Consider the following 19,429-nt stretch of genomic DNA (forward strand, 5'->3'; position numbering starts at 1 on the left):
TAAGCTAAGTGATTGGCCCCTGCAATGCCTAAGATGGTTTTAATTAAGTTAATTAATTAAAAAGCTAAAGCTAAAAGAGTGACAAATTATACCACATGACTTCTAAAACCCCTCAGCTCAGAAATTGAATGTCCTGCCCCAAGAAGTAGTGAGCTCCCCCTCACTGGTCTTTAAACAGAGGCTGGATGTGATTCCCAACAAAGTCTCATTTCTCAGGAATACATAAAGGGGATTGTTTCTTGCATATGGATTGGACTAGATGACCTGGGAGGTCCTTTCTTTGGCATTCTCTAATTGTGTAATAGGACATACCTGCCTATGTGTCAAGGCTAGCTCTGAGTACCTCTGACAAACAAGACCTCTTCAACCACTCTCTGAGGTTCTTCTACTTAACTCTAGATTAGAAAGATCTCACTGATCATAACTAATTATTGATCCCTGTTGTCAAATCCTGGGTTCCCACGCCCACACTGCAAAAATCCTTTGGGCACTAAGAATGGCCAGGCAAAATAGGATCATGGGGGAACCCAAAGCACATGAGGTATGTAACAAAAGAACCAACCACAATAGGATGACTAAGTGACAAAATCATCCAAAAATCTCATGCTATTCATTCTTTATACAGATTTCAGATTGCTTCTCTTCACACAAAACCAAGTCTATTCCATAGCAGTTGAGAGAGACTGAAGTCTAAGCAAATAAAGTTACCAACAAGAAGCTTTGAGAACCACAATTTTTAGGTACCTTTCACACACTGAATCATTAAATGTTATGCACACATTAGTCTCTTTCAAGAGAATAGTGCAAATAGGGAAAAGAATCAGAATAAATATTGCTCTAAAATTTGGAAACCTTAAATACGATGGTATGTTCCAGTAGGTATACAAATTGACATCACCCAACTACTATGACCATTTTAAAAATAATATTCTGCTGTCCAGAAGAACAAAAAAAGTATTAAAAGAGGGAGAATGAGGAAAGATAAGTAGAAACAAGGTGAGGTTTTGGTGGGTCGTCTATAGGAAAGAAAGATATAACATCGGGGTTTTTTTTAAATGAATGATTATTACTTCAACTCTTAGAAGAAAGAATTTTAGAGTGAGGGGCATCTTCCATCGATATTTCCATGGATCTGTAATCTGACTGATGTGGCTGCTCTTTCCAGTGGTGCAAGTCATAACTGATCTCCACCTCATCCTATGAGGTTCTTGTCCATAAGTTTTCCACAGGTGATTAGCCCACCATGACGGGGGCCTTCCACTAAATCTTTTGAAATGATGTGGTCCTCAAAGACATACTCAGTTCCACCTTGCTCTCAAACCCACCTTCTTTTCCAATCACACATTTCTCTGATTGGACTCTGCATTGCTCATCCTGTACAGTTCTCCTTGGTGATATGTGGGAGCCTTTTCATGCTGAATATGAAATGCTCAAAAGCCCTTCCAATAGGTCTCCACTGGAATTCTTTAGAGACTGCAGTATTTCACAACTGAAGACATACAGCATCACCCAAGATTATTAATGTTAAGAAGATGGATCTTTGTCCTAAAGAGAAGCCTAAGGTCGTTAAAAGCACTTCAAAATTTCCCAAACACAATCCAGCTCTTCTCCTTTTTATCTATTCTGGGCCCAACTGACTGTCCATTCACAAGGTCTGTCAAAAATATATGCACTTAGGCACTGGTTCTATGGGCTATCCAACTTATTGCATAGGATAGACTCATCAACAGGCATTTTTCATCCATTTAATTTTTCCTAAGTGGATACTTGGGTAAAACTCTTAAGTGATTATTGATCTCCTGGAGGATGTTTGCAACGTTCTACTGCAAAGGTTCTGAACCATTTTTGTGTCTTGCATCTTCTTTGGCAGTCTGGGCAGACTAATTAATCTCAGAATAAATGTTACTTCATTTGAGCTACTTAGTAACATGCTTGAGTCAGAGGGCAAGATGTTGGCCAAGCTGAAGCCAAAGATGAACTTCTAAGAGCTTTTCAATGCATAAAATAAAATAACAAGAGGATTGCAAAGGAAACCTGCTGTATTAGAATGCAGTTATCAAAACTGTTTTTAAAACTGCTTCATGGACCCCAGGTTAAGGACCCTTATTTTAAGGCCTGATGCAATCAGTACGATGTTACTAACAAACAGAAAAAAAAAATTAAGAGACTCTCATTAGCTACAGGGAATCTTTCCATTTGAATTCTGCAGTGTTCTACGAGAATAGAAAACACTTGGCTTTTTTTTTTAAAAGCAAGTCTCCCTGTTTTATGGTTCACATGATACTAATGTAAATAGATAAAATAAAAATATACCTGTTGTTACATATTTCAAGGAATTTTGTATTATTGTAACATATATATGGGAGATGTCTTATTGGACAATAGTCCTTAAGGCAGCCTTTTGCACTACCAAATTCCATACTTTTATATTGTCAACCAGCAAAATAAATAGGGGAATCTTACAGTCTCTTCCCCTTTTAGTCTATTATATGCCCAGAAAAATGTGATCTGCTCTAGGAAACTGTTTACAAAAGCCAAGTTAAAAGTGTGGCTATAGTATTCTCATAAAGATGAGGAAGTATGTATATAGTTCAGTAATTATTGAGATCTTCTCTACCTTTGGGAGGTCAAGTGCCTTCCGCTATTTTTTTCCATTCTTTTGATAGCTTTCCTTCAAGAAGGTATTTTATAAAATGGTCCCACAGTGCTTTCCAGCTTTGTCACCTCTTGTACACACAACCTCTGTGTGTCCTTGGTCTGGTTTAAATGCTCTACCCAACTAACCTTCTTAAGTGCCATTTCTGCTTGCTCCTCTGGTACATCAGGAAATGTTGAGTCCAAATGTGGTATTTCTGTTGCCACTGGTGAAGAAACACTGACAAATCTGCACCATTTTTTATTTTTTCCTTTGGGTTCACGACACTTAGTCTTCCAACTCTCTTCTCTATTTCTTTAAGGAATATCATCCTTCAAGGTATCTGCAACTGCCTACAACTTGCTGTGAGGATATCAATTTTGATACGACTCATGTCATCATCCAGGAATCATATCACAACTTATTCATCACTGGGCAAAGATGTCAATCAAGAATCATTTATTAAGTGCCTACCACGTGCCAGGCACTGTGCTAAGTGACGGGGATATAAAAAAAGGCAAAAGGCAGTCCCTGCCCTCAAGGAGTTCATAATCTGATGGGGGAGAAAATAGGCAAATATATAGAGATAAATATATATACAAATATACGCAACAGGAAAAATAAGAAATAATTAAGAGAAAAGGTGCTGGAATTAAGAGGAGTTATTAAAGGCTTCCTGTAGAAGACAGGATTCCGGTTGGAACTTGAAGAAGTCAAGAAAACCAGGAAGCGATGATGATGAGGGAAATAATCCAAGGCATGGGGAACAGCCAGAGAAAAGTGCCCATAGCCAAGAGATGACGTGTCTTGTTCTTGGAACAATAAGGAGGCCAGGGTCACTACATGGAAGAGTATGTTGTAGGGAGCAGGGTATAAGAGGAATAGAAAGGTGGTGGGAGAGGAGATTGGAAGGTCGATCATGAAGGTCTCTAAAATGATGAACAAAGGATTCTCCATTTGATCCTGGAGCCAATTGGAGTTTATTGAGTACAGGGATAACATGATCAGACCTTCACTTTAGAAAAATCACTTTAGTGGCTGAATGAAAAATAGATTGGAATGGGGAGAGACTTGAGGCAGGCAGTAGTCCAGGAGTGAGGCAGTAAGGATCTGGACCAGGGTGGGGGCAGTGTTGGAGGAGAGAAGGGGAAATATTGGAGAGATATTGCAAAGGTGAAATCACAGGCTTTGGCAATGGTTTGGATACAGGGAGGATTACTCTACAGTAATAGGGAAGACAGGAGGGAGGAGGATTTAGGTGGAAAGATGAGTTCTATTTCAGACAAGTTAAGTTGACAGACATCCAGTTCAAAATAGCTGAAAGGAAACTGGAGAAGTGAGACTGGAGATCAGCAGAGAGGTTAGAGCAAGAAAGGTAGATTTGAGAATCCCTCAGCATAGGGTTGGTAATTAAATCCATGGGAGCCGATGAGAACACCAAGGGAAGTAACGTGGAAAGTAAGGAAAAGAGGGTCCAGAGGTACACCTATACTACAGGGTGTGATTTGGAGGAGGATCCAACAAAGGAGACAGAGAAGAGCCATCACAGAGGTAGGAGGGAAAACCAGGAGAGAGAACCTAGGGAGAAGAGAATATCAAGGGGGAAAGAGAGATCAACAGTGTCAAAGGCCTGGCAAAATAAGGATTGAGAAAAGACTGTTGGATTTAGCAAGAGATTATTAATAATTTTAGAGAGATTGGTTTTGGTGGAATGAAAAGGTCAGAAGCCAGATTGTGAGGAGTCGAGAAAAGAATGAGAGGAAAGAAAGTGGGGGCACCTAGTGTAGATGGATGGCCTTTTCAAAGAATTTAGCTACAAAAGTATAATAGATAAAGGACTAGAGTTAGCAGGGATGGAAAGATCAAGGGAGGGCTTTTTCAAGATGGAAGAAACATGGGCATGTTTTTACGCAGTAGGGAAATAAGCCAGTAGATAAGGAGAGATGTTACACTTTAAAATAGTACCTGAGTTCATATTTACAGGCAATCTAAAAACTGCTGACTCCTATCACTCTCTGGCCCCATTTCCACCACTCCCCCACCATCACGGAAGAAATGCAAGGCACTGGACGTTCAGGACCACAAGGCTACTCTGTGGGTTTCTGTTTTAAAAATCAGCGTGGCCAAATGACTTATCCCCTAATGGTGATGAGCCTCTCTGCACCTGACAAGGATGGTCCTCGGGTAACAGGCTAGACTGGAAGGCTTTCCAGCTTGGAAGAACTTGTTGGAACTTGGCAGACATTGGGCACAGCTTTTAAAACTTGGGGAAACCTCCCCGTCATGCTAAGGCATCAGAGTAGGGCTTTATAGAGGCTTCTGTTTTTAAGAGACTTTACTAAAGGCTTTAAAGAGGCTCCTAAAAAATTCACTGGACAAAGTCTGAGGGAGTGGACTAAAAGCCATGACTTGGTGTCCCAATGGAGATCATCACTTCACAATGCCAAAGCATACAGTCATTCCAGGAAAAATCAGTCAAACCAGTTCCATGGTATCAAATGCCCAACTGGATGAAATGGTTCACCTTTTAATTGCCTGTTCTAGTCTCATATCAGACATGATGGGTAGAAGAAAGAGAACTGAGCTTAGACTCAGGAGACCTGGGTTTGAATCCTGTCTCTGATACCTGGTACCTGTATGACTCCAGACCTTTCACTGCTCTGTGCCTCAGCTTCCTCATCTGTAGAATGGGAATAGCAGTAACACAAAGAAAGTGCTTTGTAAATTAAGTGTAAATTATTACTCCTCATGTCTTAAAAGCTTAGAAGGAGAGAGACAGTCCTCTCTGATGCTGCTTTTAGAAAGGGCCAGCGCCCACACTGTTTCTTTTGTTAACTCTATACTGTATTAACTGCCAGACTACTTCCTCTTGGGTGAATAACGCACTAAAGCTGGTTCAGGAAAAGGGACTCCAAACCACAGCAAGGAAATCTGCCAAGAAGAGGTAAAAATAGCCAGAGGAAGTCTCACTCTTGGTTTTGTCTATCTGGTAAAAGGGTGAGCTCCAAAAAAGGGGGGGGGGAGGGGTGACAGGGGCCGGCCACCAAAGGCTGCTCAGTTCTTACTAAGAAACTGGGGCTGGGAAGGAGGTCCATGGGCAGAGGAGGAAAAAATGGCAGCTGGAGAGTCAGTCCCACAGCCAAGTGCCCGCTCTGGTCCTTTGTCACCCATGCCTGGGCAGGTCATCCAATGTCTCCAGATCTCAGCTGTCTGCTTTCTAAGGTGAGAGGGGAGTCTGGGGGGAGGGGAGAGGAGGGGGTTTGGACTAGATAAGCTCTCATGTCTCATCCAGATCTAAGACTTCTGATCCCATGAAGGGAGGAGATTCTTAATTTTCCTGGCTCAGAGATACTTGGGACCATATGCTGCTCAGGCTGAACCAGCAAGGAGCATGGAACTACAGTGTTCTCTGCACCCAAGATATCCATTCTCCAAGCACATGAACTTGCACCAGAAGGCTATCTTTCCGAGAAGGGCCATTCTCCAAGACTGGCTGGTTCTGTGGCTCAGATTTTGTCCTTGTGACTGTATGGTGCTTACTCAGGTAAACCCAACGTGCCTGCTTCCCCCTACTTTCCTCTTCCTGGCTGGGCTGCAATCTTTGCCCCACTCAAGGGCCTACACCCTGCAACGTAGGGAAATGGACAAGTGTTCTGTTCCCCCTGCAGGGAGCATACTTCCTTCCTTCTCTGACCCCTATAGACCCCAACTCTACAGTATGGATTCCCAATGATGGCAGAGGAATGGCTCCTGATGCTCAAAGGAAACCTTTTCTGACTCAAAGACAAAGCTACTTAACTGGTGAAGGTCTAGAAAAGCATTTGGCATCATAGTAGGAACTTAATAAAGGGTTCTTATTTGGGAATTTGTTTTGCACATTTGTTAGAAAGGTTTTCTTTTTTTTCCAATTAGGGGAAGTAGGAAGGAGAAAAAAATAGATTTTTGTTACATTTTTAGAATTAAAATAATTTTTAAAAAATAAATAGTAGCTGAATGAACAAAAATATTAGCCAACTCACCTCTGTTAACACTTCTATACTCAGCCTAATGATTTATGTAATTAGTCACCTGCTTTTCTTATGAGGGAAAATCTTAGCACAAGAAAGGGTGCTTTTGAAAAACTGACAATTAACCTTTGGAACAACAGAGTAAACATATTACAATTTATCACTTTTCCAAGCTCAGCCAATCCTGTTTTGGCATGTTTGGGAAAGAAAGATCACTTCTGTAAATAATTAATCCCATCTGAGGCAGGCAGCTTGGTGGCTTAATAGATAAAGCTCTGGACTTGGAGTAAGGAAAAACTGAGTGTAAATTCTGCCTCCAACACTTTTTAGCTGCATGACACTGGGCAAGTCACTTAGCCTCTCTGTAGATCAGGACAGCAACAGCAGCTAGGTCATGGGAATGTTGTGAGGACCAAAGGAGGTAGTATTTGGAAAGCACTCTGAAAAACTTCAGGCATTCTGTAAATATTAGCTATTTTTATTATTACTGTTATGTGCCTCAGTTGATCCTGGCCTCCTTTTCAACATGCCCTAGGGACAAATCATTGACATAAAATTCACATATACAGATCCACCCAAACTCACTCCTACATAGTCAAAAACATCCAATACCATCTTACCTCTGCCCCCCTTAACACGGACACATCCAGCCATGTAAAATGGCACACATCCACCACTGAATAAATACTCATTTAATTGGGCATGACTAAGATTGTAAACTCTTTGAGAGCAAAGACTATTCACTCCTGGGTCCCCCACAGGATTTACCACAATGCCAAGCACACATACACACACACACACACACACACACACACACACACACACACACCATCAATCTTTGCTGAAGTCAAGTAAGTAGGAAAATACACAGGTTAGGAGAGGATTAGCTTGGTGAGTGAAGTGAATGTGGTAGATAGCTGGGATTAGGAGGGAGTTGGATGGGAAGAGGAGACATAGGGAGAAGAGACACCAGAATACCACCCAATATGCTTTTATGAAGCAATTTCCAAAAATCTGTAATTACCAAATTGCTTGTACTGTAATTCAGTGATAAAGTAATGCATCACGGACATGATGTCGCTGCGGTCACAGCTGCTTCCTATATAATAAGGGATTACTAATGCATCCGGATTTCTCTCTCTGAAAGAATTCACCCAACTTGCAATCAATGTTGACTTCCCACAGCCACGTTCTCCAGACAGAAGCAAAATTGACTTGGTTGGTAGAATAGGCCTGATTCTGGAAAAAAAAAACACAAGTATATCATAAATGCATCTGTTGAAAAAGATTTGTCCCCCTAAAATATATGTGTGTGTTTGTATATATGTATATTTGTATGTATATATGTGTCTGTATCCACAGACACACATATATGTACGTATACACGCTTTTTCCTGTACATTTTAACTTGACCTTGAAAATGACTTTAAAAAATTAACCAACCCAGAGTCATTTTCATTAAGCCTACTCATACCATGACCAAATTAATATAATTTACAGTATCATTTACTATGTACTATCCCAACCCCACCCCAACTCCTTAGAGGGTAAAAATAAGTATAAAGTCGTTTCTGCAAAGACCCCTGGACTCACATCAGGAGACCAAACCCCTAGTCCTGCTTCTGCCACTAACTAGTATGACTTTGAGCTCTGTCTGGAACAAAGCATCCACATCTCCTGGCAGAGAGGTGACAGACTTGAAATAGAGAATGAGGCAGATTTTTTAGATGTGTACAAATGTGGAAATTTGTTTTGCTTGACTATGCTTATTCATTATGATGGGTTCCTTTTCTCTTTTTTCTTGTTAATTTGAGGGGAGAGAATATAAATGCTTGTTAATTTAAAAAAATAACAAAATTAAATTTTAAAAAAATGAGAGATTTAGAAAAAAATAAAATAAAATTAAGGCTCAAATGATCTAACATACGGAGTGCTATGCAAACCTTAAGTTCTACATAAATGCTAGCTAGAATTATTATTATGTATTGAAACCTTTGCATCAGCAAGTTTCTCTGATAAAGATCTGATATCTAAGATATATAAGGGACTGATTCAGATATACAAGAACAAAAGCCATTCCCCATTAAAGAGTTAAAATGTGTGAGCAAAAAGTTCTCAAAGAAAGAAATGCAAGTTATCAATTGCCACATGAAAAAAATGTTTCAAACCACTAATAACTAAAGAAATAGGAACTGAAACTACTCTGAGGTTCCACCATATACTGATCAATTGGCAAAGATGAACAAAAAAAAAGTGGCAATTATTGGAAGGGTTATAAAAAACAGACACACTGATACATTGTTGGTAGACTCGTGAATTAGTTCATCCTTTCCGGAAATTGAGTTGGAACTCTACCCCAAAGTCACTAAACTATGCATACTCTTTGGGCCACTTGTACAAGTCAAATAAAGAAGAAAAGGACCCACATATACAAGAAAATCTAAAGCAATCCATGTACCACATAACAGACACCCTTCAATTGATCTTAGCCCAAATAAGGCTGTGTTCCTCTTTATGTCCCCACACTCACTCCAAGGGACTGAAGAAATTTAGATTCTTCTAAGTGGCTGCACTGTGCCTGAAGCAGCCAGGTGACTCAGTGCTGGACTTAAGAGTCAAGAAGACCTCAGTTCAAATCCAACCTCAAGACACTTACTAAGTGTATGGCCCTCGAAAAGCTGATTAATCCCTCTCATCCAAGGGGTTTAATAATAGCACCTATATCACAGGGTTATTGTGAGGGTTAAATAGTACATGCAAAGCACTATATGAATGCTAGCTCTGATTCCTCTCAAATGTTCAAGAGCACTGGCCTCATTCATCTATCCACCATAGTTCCTAGCTTCCTCCACTAAAGTCCGGTTCTGATTCCTACAGTAGCACAACAGTGATGCTTGCATCCCCAAAGGTCATGCTGGCAGGGCGCAAGCCTAGCTGGCCCTACTGAATCTAGAATAGTTTTAAGTAAGGGTTTATTAACAGACATTCTGTGCTCCGTATACCGGCCTGGCTGAGCCCAGAAAGGCTTATTTCTAGAAGTCTGGCTTCTGGGTGAACAATTTTTTGACCAAAACTACTCTTTTTTTGGGAGGAGGCAATCAGGGTTAAGTGATGTGCCCAGGGTCACACAGCTAATAAATATGTGAGGCCACACTTGAACTCAGGTCCTCCTGACTTCAGGTCTGATGCTCTAGCCACTGGGCCATCTAGCTGCCCCTCAGAAAGAGCAGTATCTCACTGTTATCTCACTGGGGGCAGACTGTGCAGGTACTAAACTATCCTCATAGGCACATGCACCAGTGGTCTAAAAATAGGACCATGTGAGTAAAAATCCAGAAGTGGGCTTCTATCAAATGAGGGCATAAGACTGGCTGGCCTCTGAAGCCCCTTCCATCATCCTAAGTCACTTCCCCGGGCCTCAGTTTCTTCATCCACAAAATGAGAGGGGTGGGCTAGATTCCAAGGTCCCTTCTGGTTCTAAATCTAATGCCTCGTCATCCCAAACCATACTGACCTTCATTTGGCTTCGATATATGGAGTGCAGGACTCCCAGCGAATGCTCTGTAGGAGTGAGATCTTTCAGCTTTTCTCGCCTCCCTTTATCTCTAATCCTATACGCTGCCCCGCAATCTGACTTGGAAACAGCAGCCAAAAGAGGTGGTCCCTGGGTGAGGTGGTTAGAAGAGTGAGTGTGCAGAAGGGCAGATAGCAGGGACAGCATCATGGAATTCCTTCCTTCTCTTAGGGGGCTTTTGTAGTCAACTTTTGTAGTCAATTCCTAGACCAAGCTGAGCACAGGTAACCAATTGTCAGGGATGCTCGAGGAAGGAATCCTGTGACTGCTGAGGTCAATTCAATTAGAAGAGTCTTTGAAGGTTATCAAGTATACAATCCCACCATCAGCAAGGAGGGACAAATTTGGTCTCTTCTTTGGTAATGTTTATACCTTTAATTTCAGTCTTTTTTCAATAAGCAAGACTAAGAGCCAACCATGTACAAAGGTGTTACAGATACAAACACAAATCATAAAATAGTTCCTGCTCTCGAGGAGCATAATTATATTCTGTTAGACTCTCCCCACTCAGAAGCCAGTTACCTTATTTTCTGTAATAGGCGGAGACCTGAATAAGCACAATCAATAGATAACACATTTAAAACACAGTCCCACACTTTATACATTTTTGGTTTATTTGTTTTGGACCCAACCAGGGAAAATTGACATAGAGATGCCAAGAGAGGAAACTACTAACACAGAGGAGTATCTGCTTTATCATTTATAGTCTATTAAAAAAAATACCAGGGACATTGTAAGGTCAAGTGTCTTGTGTATAGGGATCATAATAACACCTACCTGCCAGAGTTGAGGATAAAATAACATCTATAAAGTTCTTGGCCCAGTGCCCAGCACACAGTGGGTGCTTAAGAAATGCTTGTTACCTTTCCTTCCCTCCCCCCACCCCCAGTATGTGTTAAAGGTAGAATTTGGAGGGGGAAAAAAAGGTCATCCTGGCTCTAAGACTTCCCAAATAGCCAGTGTTCCAGAAGTCTAATCTAAATAGAATTCCAAAAGTTTTATTAAGGCTTAAGACTGCACTAAGACTTTGGGGACGCCCTGTATCTGGTGATTCATTTCTGACTGCTCCAAGTCTAGAAACCAGACAAATCCAAGTATTTGTCTAGAGCCATCAGAGTTAGCCTCCAGCTGTACCACATCCAGGGCTCCTCTTTCTCTATAAATATAAATCTGGAACCATACTTTTCACTACCTTAAGTGCAGATTTTGGGATTTGATTTTATATCACACTTAGGACAAAAACTAATATAGCCGTAAAATTAGTTTTCACCATCTCCTCCCAAAAACTAAGTTAGAATATCAACAGGAAAATTATCAAGCCATCTGGAGTCCCCTCCTTCAAGCTTCCAAATGAACTGTGCTACTTCAGAGAAGTGAGGATTAAGCCAAAGCTTTTAGGGTCCAGAAGAACACTCCTTTCCTCCTGACCAACACAACCAACATTTCACAGTGCCAGGTATTGTTTCAAAATTACAAAGCAAACAATTAAGCCGTGGATGTTTAGATTAAAAGTATTTTAGGAAAAATGTGTCATGGCCAGTCCTGTTTGCCTTACCCACTTCAGATAATGCTGTGGGGTGTACAGTAGAAATTCAGTGAGTGGTTATTGACCAAGTAAGAGAATATTATGTAAACTCCTCAATACCATTAATACTTGCCTTTAAAAAACACATGAATTTTCAAAGACATGAATTAAGATATTTGAGGAAAGCTTATTTTAAACACGTGTCATATTGCTATGCCATGCTCAGGGAAAGAAGGGCAGCTGGGTCCCAATTAGAGCTAATATTAAAGCCCGGGAAGTAACCACATTATTCAAAGTTGCACTGGATATTTCAAGTGGGCTGGAATCAGTTACTATATTTTACAAACGTTTAACTTCAAAATTCAAATATATGTGACCAATTCATTGGGTTCCTTAGTCACACTAATCAGCGGACCTAGCTATGGACCCTCTCTTGATGTGGGTCTCATAATCCACAAAGGCACTCAAACAAGTGAATGACCACTTAGGAATGTTCCAAGCTGGAAACAAGAGATAGGATATGGGACTGGATCATCCCCACCAAAGAAGGGTCTATTTGAAACGAATGTAGGCTTCATAGAATAATCGAGGGCCTAAGCAGTGCCAGGGCACTTCTATGGAAGGGATGCTTCTATGAAAAGTTCCCATTATTGGGGTGTCAGTTTCCTCATCGGCAAAATAAGGAAATTAAGATTAGATGACCCCAAAGGGTCTAAGTCTACGATCCTATGGTATCTGCGCTAGAGAAAATGATTAAAGAACCCTTCCTGCCCTCCTGTTCTGGAACCAAAGATCACCAGGCCTCTAAGCAATGAGGATGAAGAGCAGGGTATGTCAGAGGTAGGAGAAGTTGAGTGGATTGCAACGATTAGAAAATTGGATAGCTGTGTTAAATAAGAAATAACGATCTACTTCCACACGGTATGCAAAGCCTAAAATGGATGAGGCCAAAAAGATGAAACAGCCACACCATCTAGTCAAATGAAATAGCAAACTGAAAGCAGAGAGGGAGATTTCCAAGGCCTCTGTGCCAAGGCCATGGTGATTTTGCAGCATCCTTATAATAAATGCACAGACCCAGAGCTGGAAAGGACCCCAGAGAAGAACTGATGGTGCAGCTGCTTCGTTTTACAAGCAGTGTATTTTATGCACTCCATCAGTTCCCAAACAAAGGAACTGGGACCCCAAAAGAGGAGGACTTAACCAAGACTAGTAAACATTAAACTGCCATTCAGGACAGAACATGAAGAAGGAGACCCCCAGAATCATTCTTTCTATGAGGGAATGTATAAAAGGCAGAAGGCTTTGTTGATTAGGGGGGCAAGCCTCTAAGGCACCCCAAATGGAGTACAAGCTATGTGCCAGGTCCCAGCCTATGGCTAGCGGCACATCAAAGAATTCCCTTCAGGCCATCACCAGGGACAGTGTGTGTCTGTCTGTCTGTCTCCTCCCTCCTCCCCCTCTCTTTCTTTCTCCTCCTCCCTCTCCTTCTCTTCTCTCCTTCTCCTTCTCTCACTCTCACTCTCTCCCCGCCCCCCCCCTCCCCGCCAAAGCACCATCCCTGGTGTGTCTAGAACAGCCAAGAGAACTAATTTTTGCTGCTGGGAATGACGGGCAGAGCTTCTCTCCCTTGGAGAGGATCACAGACCCAGAGAATTTAAATCACTCGTACAGGATCACACAGCTAGGAACCTGGGTCCACTAGACTGGGTCTAGCACAAAGCAAAGTAAGCCCCTTCACTTTCAATTTGAAACTAATTTAAATCGCTTTGATTTTACTTAAACTAGGATATAGATTACGTCAAAAGCAACTACATACACCTTGATTATTGGCAAGTGAAAACTAGCATCTTGCCAAAATTCCACTTCTTGTCTTTCTTTTACAATATTGTTATCCAGTGGCAAATCATCATTTTGCCAAATTTATGACAAACTATAGAACTGATGTCAATTTTTCTTCTAAACTTTCTATTTTCTTATAAGGAATTAAATGTAGACTAATAGGCTAAAGAGTGTTGTTTCAGGATTTTTTAGGGAGAAAGGAAAGGACAGAGATCTTTTTGTTTAATATATTATTTATTTAAACATTCTTTTTATCAGTAATTTGTAGTTTATTCAGTATTTGGGTTAGTATGGCACTTGAGGAATTGGTTGCATCATTGTGTATATGTGTGTGTCTGTGTGGGTCTTTTATATGATATAGAAATTTACAACTATTGATATATATATATGTTATGTGTATGTATATGTACATATATGTGTGTGCATGTATATATGTGTATATATATTTGCATATACACACACACACACACATATACACAAAATCAGGTCTTCTGGAAAGGTGATACATGGGGTCATGCTAGAACCCTAATGGAGGGGGCACAAAGGTAATCAATGCATCAACAAAATATTACTCTATGGTGTTTTGTGTCTGGGAACCAAAAATTGTCTTCTTAGGGAGGAACCTGTTGTACTTACAAGGCAGGCAGTTATATGTGGGGAGCTGGCTCTGTTTTATAGCAACTACTTCAAGACTGTACAAGTCACATCCAGCATCACTTTGCAAACAACAGGGTTTAACAAACAGCAGTCACACTGTACCATTGCCCATTTCCAACTCTAGGAAGAGACTAGAGTGTGTTCAGAAGTTTTACATTTCTGGTGTTGAATCACTAATCAAAGGAAGAAAGTGACCTACTTGAGAAGAACACCATACATAATCCCTTAATCACTGTCATGTTCTCTAGACAGTAAAGTGGCAGCACACTAAAGGCTCTAAATGTGCAGCTCCTTCTGGATTCCCCGAAGAGTATCTGCACTCTTCTTTAAACAGGCCTCCTCCTCTGGATTCAGGTTTACTTTCACTGAAATGCCATCCTGCCTCAAGACACATGGGACATTGAGGAAGACATCATCTTTACACACACACACACACACACACACACACACACACACAATTTCTCCCCCATTACATGTTAAAACAATTTTTAACTTTTTTTTAAAGTTTTGAATTTCAAATTCTATTCCTCCCTCTCTCCCTCCCCTCCTCCCTCCCTGAGGCAGTAAGCAATGAGACATAGGTTATACAAACTCAATCATGTAAAACATTTCCATATTGGTCATTTTGTACAAGAAGACTCAAATAAAATAAAAGGAATGAAAGAAAGTGCAAAAACAGCATGCTTTAGTCTGTATTCAGACATATCAGTTCTTTCTCTGGAGGCAGACAGTATGCTCCATCATTAGTTCTTTGATCATTGTGTTGCTGAGAATAGCTAAGTCATTCACAGTTCTTTATCAAACAATGTTGTTACTGTGTATCATGTTTTCCTGGTTCTGTCCACTTCATTATGTATCAGTTCATGTAAGTCTTTCTGGGTTTTTCTAAAATCATCCCTCTTGTCATTTCTTACAGCACAATAATACTCCATTACAATCATACACCACAGCTTGTTTGATAATCATTCCCCAATTGATGGGCATCCTTTGATTTCCAATTCTTAGCCACCACAAAAAGAGCTGCTACAAATATTTTGGAAGACATCATCATTAAAGCCATATAGACCCTTAATCATGATGGAAATTCTTCATTATGCTTTCTGCCAGATCTGCCCATTTGGCCCAGGAAGTATGGCCCTTCAGCTTGATCACCTCATAAGCACTTTCAACCATCTGTTTATGAACATCTTTGAGACAGGGGCAACATTCACTCCACTCCTCACAGGAGCCCATCCATGACAACGTGAAGAATGGACACGGAGTCTCTACCCCATTAAGTAAAAGAAATGAGCAGAGTCCAGATCGCAACCACTTTCAATAACATGCTTTTAAGGAAAGCCACTTAGCTCCCAGGCCACAGAGGTCAAAATATCCACTGGATTGGAAACAATAAGCAGCTTGCTATTAGGGCTGTATTTAACAATACTGGGAATGATGAATTTAAAGATAGTCACATTACATAGGACCAAATTAAGACGACTTTCTCCTTTCTGCTAATGTACCCCAGCCATAACAACAACCAGCTTTGATTCAGTCACACTGTAGTCTTTGACAGAGACAATCTTTGGTGTACTGAGGAAAAGGCCACCATGTTGGAGATCCATCATCTCTCCCTTTAGTTTGTCTTCTATTATACCACCTAGGGTAAGTTCATCAGCCAAATCCTTCATTAAGATATTGATGACACATGTCGTGTGCTAACCCCAACAACAGCAATCTTGTTATAGGGAACCTGGTCTTTCTCTAGGATATTCACAATCAGCTGACCCTTGACAGCAGTTCCAGTTATAGGGAAAATCTGAGCTCAAACGTTGTTGGTCAGGCTTTGAGGACTTCTGAGTTGGGTATGAGACTGCTACTCCTGGACTTGCACCTAAACATTCTTTTTTTAAAAAAATTTTGAGTTCTGAGTTTTCTCTCTCCCTCTCATCCCTCCTCCATCCATTGTGGTGGAAAGAAATGTGATACAATTATACATGTGAAATCATGAAAAACAGATTTCCATATCAGCCATGTCGCAGAAAAGAAAGAAAACTAAAGAAAGTAAAAAAAAAATGCTTCAATCTGCACTCAGAGTTCATCAGTTCTCTGTTTGGAGGCAGACAACATTTTTCATCACGCATCCTTTGCAATGGTTTTGGATCACTGTCTTGACCAGAGTAACTAAGTCTTTCATAGTTGATCATTCTCACAATATGGCGGTTACTGTGCACAATGTTCTCCTGGTTCTGTTCACTTGACTTTGCATCAGTTCACATAAGATTTTCCAACCACATAAGACTGCAACCATCCCCTTCATCATTTCTTAAAGCACAACAGTATTTAATCATAATCATATACCATAACTTGTTTAGCCATTCCCCAACTGATGGGCATCCTCTCAATTTCCAGTTCTTTACCACCATGAAAAAAGCTACTATAAATATTTTTGTACGTATAGGTCCTTTTCCTTTCTTTTTTTTATCTCTTTGGGATACAGACCTAGTAGAGGCATTACTGGGTCAAAGGGTATGAACAGTTTTATAGCCCCCTGGGCATAATCCAAATTGCTCTCCAATGGTTGGATCAGTTCATAACTCCATCAACAATGCATTAGTGTCCCAGTTTTTCCACATCCCCTGAGTGGTGGGTAATCTAGAGAGAGACGGTTCCTGGAGGGCAGGGATTGTCTTATGCCTTTCTTTGTATCCCCAGCATTCAGCACAGTGCCTGCACACAGTAGGTACTTAATAAATGCTAACTAATTGGAGAGTGAACTGGCCTTGAAGCCACAAAGACCTTGGTTCAAGTCTGTGTCTGACAATTGCTGGCTCTGTAACCCTGGGGAGATTACTTAGCCTCTCAAGGCTCCAGAAATCGCCTAAGACTACAAAAGGTACTGACCCAAACTGGTGGTAAAAGTTCCCTATAACAGTGAAATCCCAGAGTCAAGTCCCATCCCCATCCTTGTGACTTTATCTGTGATAGAAAACATCTTCATGTGAAAACTGCCTCCACCAAGCCATACAGGTAAGGACTCTACCTCATTTGATCCTGAGAGGTCAGTGCTATCATTATCCCCATTTTACAGAAGAGGAAATTGAGGCAGACAGATATTAAGGGACTTGCCCAGGGTCCCACAGCCAGTGTGTGTCAGAGGCAGGATTTGAGTCCAAGTCCAGGGTTCTACCCACTATGGCACCAACGCTTAACTGCCTATTCTTCACCTTAAAGTCCTGGAGAATGGCCTGGATTTGCCTGCAGTCACTTAGCCCGAGTGAGTCAGAGGCTGGCCAGTCCAGGCCTCCCAGGCTTCCAAGGCCATGCTGCTTCTCTGGGCTAAAGCTACTACCAAAATACATGACCTTGGATAAAGCCTCGGATGCGGAGGGTGTAATTCCCAAATTCACTTCCTCTACTTCCTGAATCTGGGGATCACACAGAATCAGAGATCCAGAGCTGGCAGGGACCTCGAAGTCATTTAGCTCGATCCTTTCATCTTACAGATGTGGAAACTGAGGCCCAGGGAGGAGGTGAAGTCAAATATCCTTCACTGAGGATTTATTAAATGTCTCCTCACACCGTAAGAGGGGCTTTGAGGGATAGAAAATCTAAAAACAAACAAATAAATAGATAGGTAAATAAATAAATAAAGCCAAGAGGCAGATGCCTACTCTGAAGGAGCTTCCAATCTTCTTGGAGAGAATGAAGACAACAAATGGAGGGGGCTGGGGCGGGGGAGGGAATTGGGAAATATGTACAAATGGATGATGACCCCGAAGGGTGAGTGAAGCTCGCTGTCAAGGGAGGCTTGTTGGAGTTAGTGAGCTCTGAACCAGGTTCTCAAGGAAGGAACTGAGAAGATGACATCGCCATTCCGGACCCAAGGAAATCCTATTGGCCAAAGTGTGGCTGTGTTGCCTAAACCCAACCAAAAGACACACCTGTAACACTTTGCTCTACGTTACCTGAGGATAGATTCCAGAGAGCTGCCAGATTCCTGTTTGCCCGCCTCATTTTGAGGATCCTTCATCACAAATTTTTCCAAAGCGTCAAATACTTGTTTTGATTCTTTAGACAACACAAACATCTTCCGGCACTTTGCAGTGAAAGCTTCATGATAAGAACGCTCAAAGATGTGCTCATAGTCTTGAGAGACAAAAAAGATGTCTGTTAATATCTGACATGGAAAGGTTCGGTCATCAGCTGTGCAATCACACCAACTTGCCCTCACCCCTCCTCCGAGTCAAACTTATACTGGCAACTCTACAGGACAGACTGTGCCAGCCTCAATGGAGACTGAACAAACAACTGGATGTTTCCGAATTCCCTCAGTGAGTGCCTACTTGGGTATCTGAATTTTTCCATGACCTCAAACCGAAAAGGACAAAAAGCTAACCTTACTGTGTTCTGTCCCCATTTCAAATAAAAGATTTTGAAGCAACCAAAACGAATTTCTAAAGGAAATACAAGCAATGCACAAAACTTAATGAAGTGAGATTTAAATTAAAAGTTTGGAAAACAAAAGGACAAAATGTTACTTTTCATTACTTACACTAGTGAAGTTATACGTAGGGTGTTGACGTTGGACAAGGCCCTTCCCCTCTCCGGATGTCAGTTCCTTCATGTGTGAAATTAAAAAGCTGTACTAGGTGGTTTTTAAGGTTGCTTTTAGCTCTAAAATTCTGTGATGCTAAACTCTGTTTAAAAGGACTCAAAATGCCTTCATTTAGGCATCACCTACATTCCCTGGCTTTTGGTTAACTGTTTTTTGTCCATAGTACAAAATAACAGATATTGTGGCACAGGGACAAAGAGCTGGCCTTGGAGTCAGGATGGTCACGGTTCAGATTCTGCCACTAAACAATCAGGAGCTCTCCCAATACAACACTAACTATAACCTGCCTCTGACGTAGAAGATGAGTCCTAGGGAGTGACCCAAATCACACGAGGTATCCTCTCTATAGTGACTACAGCCTTTCCATATTCTCACATTCCTACAACCCTTTAAGGTCTGCCAACAACCCTAAGAAAGACATAGTGCAAGTATTAGGAGACCTGGGATTTCCTTGGTCCAAGGTAAAGAGAATCCCTTTCCCAATGCAGACCAGCTCCTTTTCTGTAATTTTGAGCAGCGGTGTCAAACTCAAACACAAAATGGGCCAGCATATTGACTCAGAAAACCACATATTAACATTATCCATGGTCTA

The 19,429-nt window shown here is 41.1% G+C and overlaps 1 protein-coding gene across 5 annotated transcripts in view; it reads right to left on the reverse strand.

Moving 5' to 3' along the window:
- The window catches only part of LOC118850568 (putative tetratricopeptide repeat protein 41), a 77,645-nt gene that overhangs the window by 37,727 nt on the left and 20,489 nt on the right, over nucleotides 1-19,429 (reverse strand). For all 5 annotated transcript variants that reach the window (XM_036760059.1, XM_036760061.1, XM_036760057.1 and 2 more), the window contains 2 exons: nucleotides 18,188-18,368; nucleotides 7,667-7,881 (listed from right to left, as the gene is read on the reverse strand). In XM_036760059.1, the coding sequence (XP_036615954.1) occupies nucleotides 7,667-7,881; nucleotides 18,188-18,368 (396 nt within the window). The remainder of the gene's footprint in view (nucleotides 1-7,666; nucleotides 7,882-18,187; nucleotides 18,369-19,429) is intronic.

Source organism: Trichosurus vulpecula, chromosome 5 (genome assembly GCF_011100635.1).
Source record: "Trichosurus vulpecula isolate mTriVul1 chromosome 5, mTriVul1.pri, whole genome shotgun sequence".
Classification (NCBI taxonomy): domain Eukaryota; kingdom Metazoa; phylum Chordata; class Mammalia; order Diprotodontia; family Phalangeridae; genus Trichosurus; species Trichosurus vulpecula.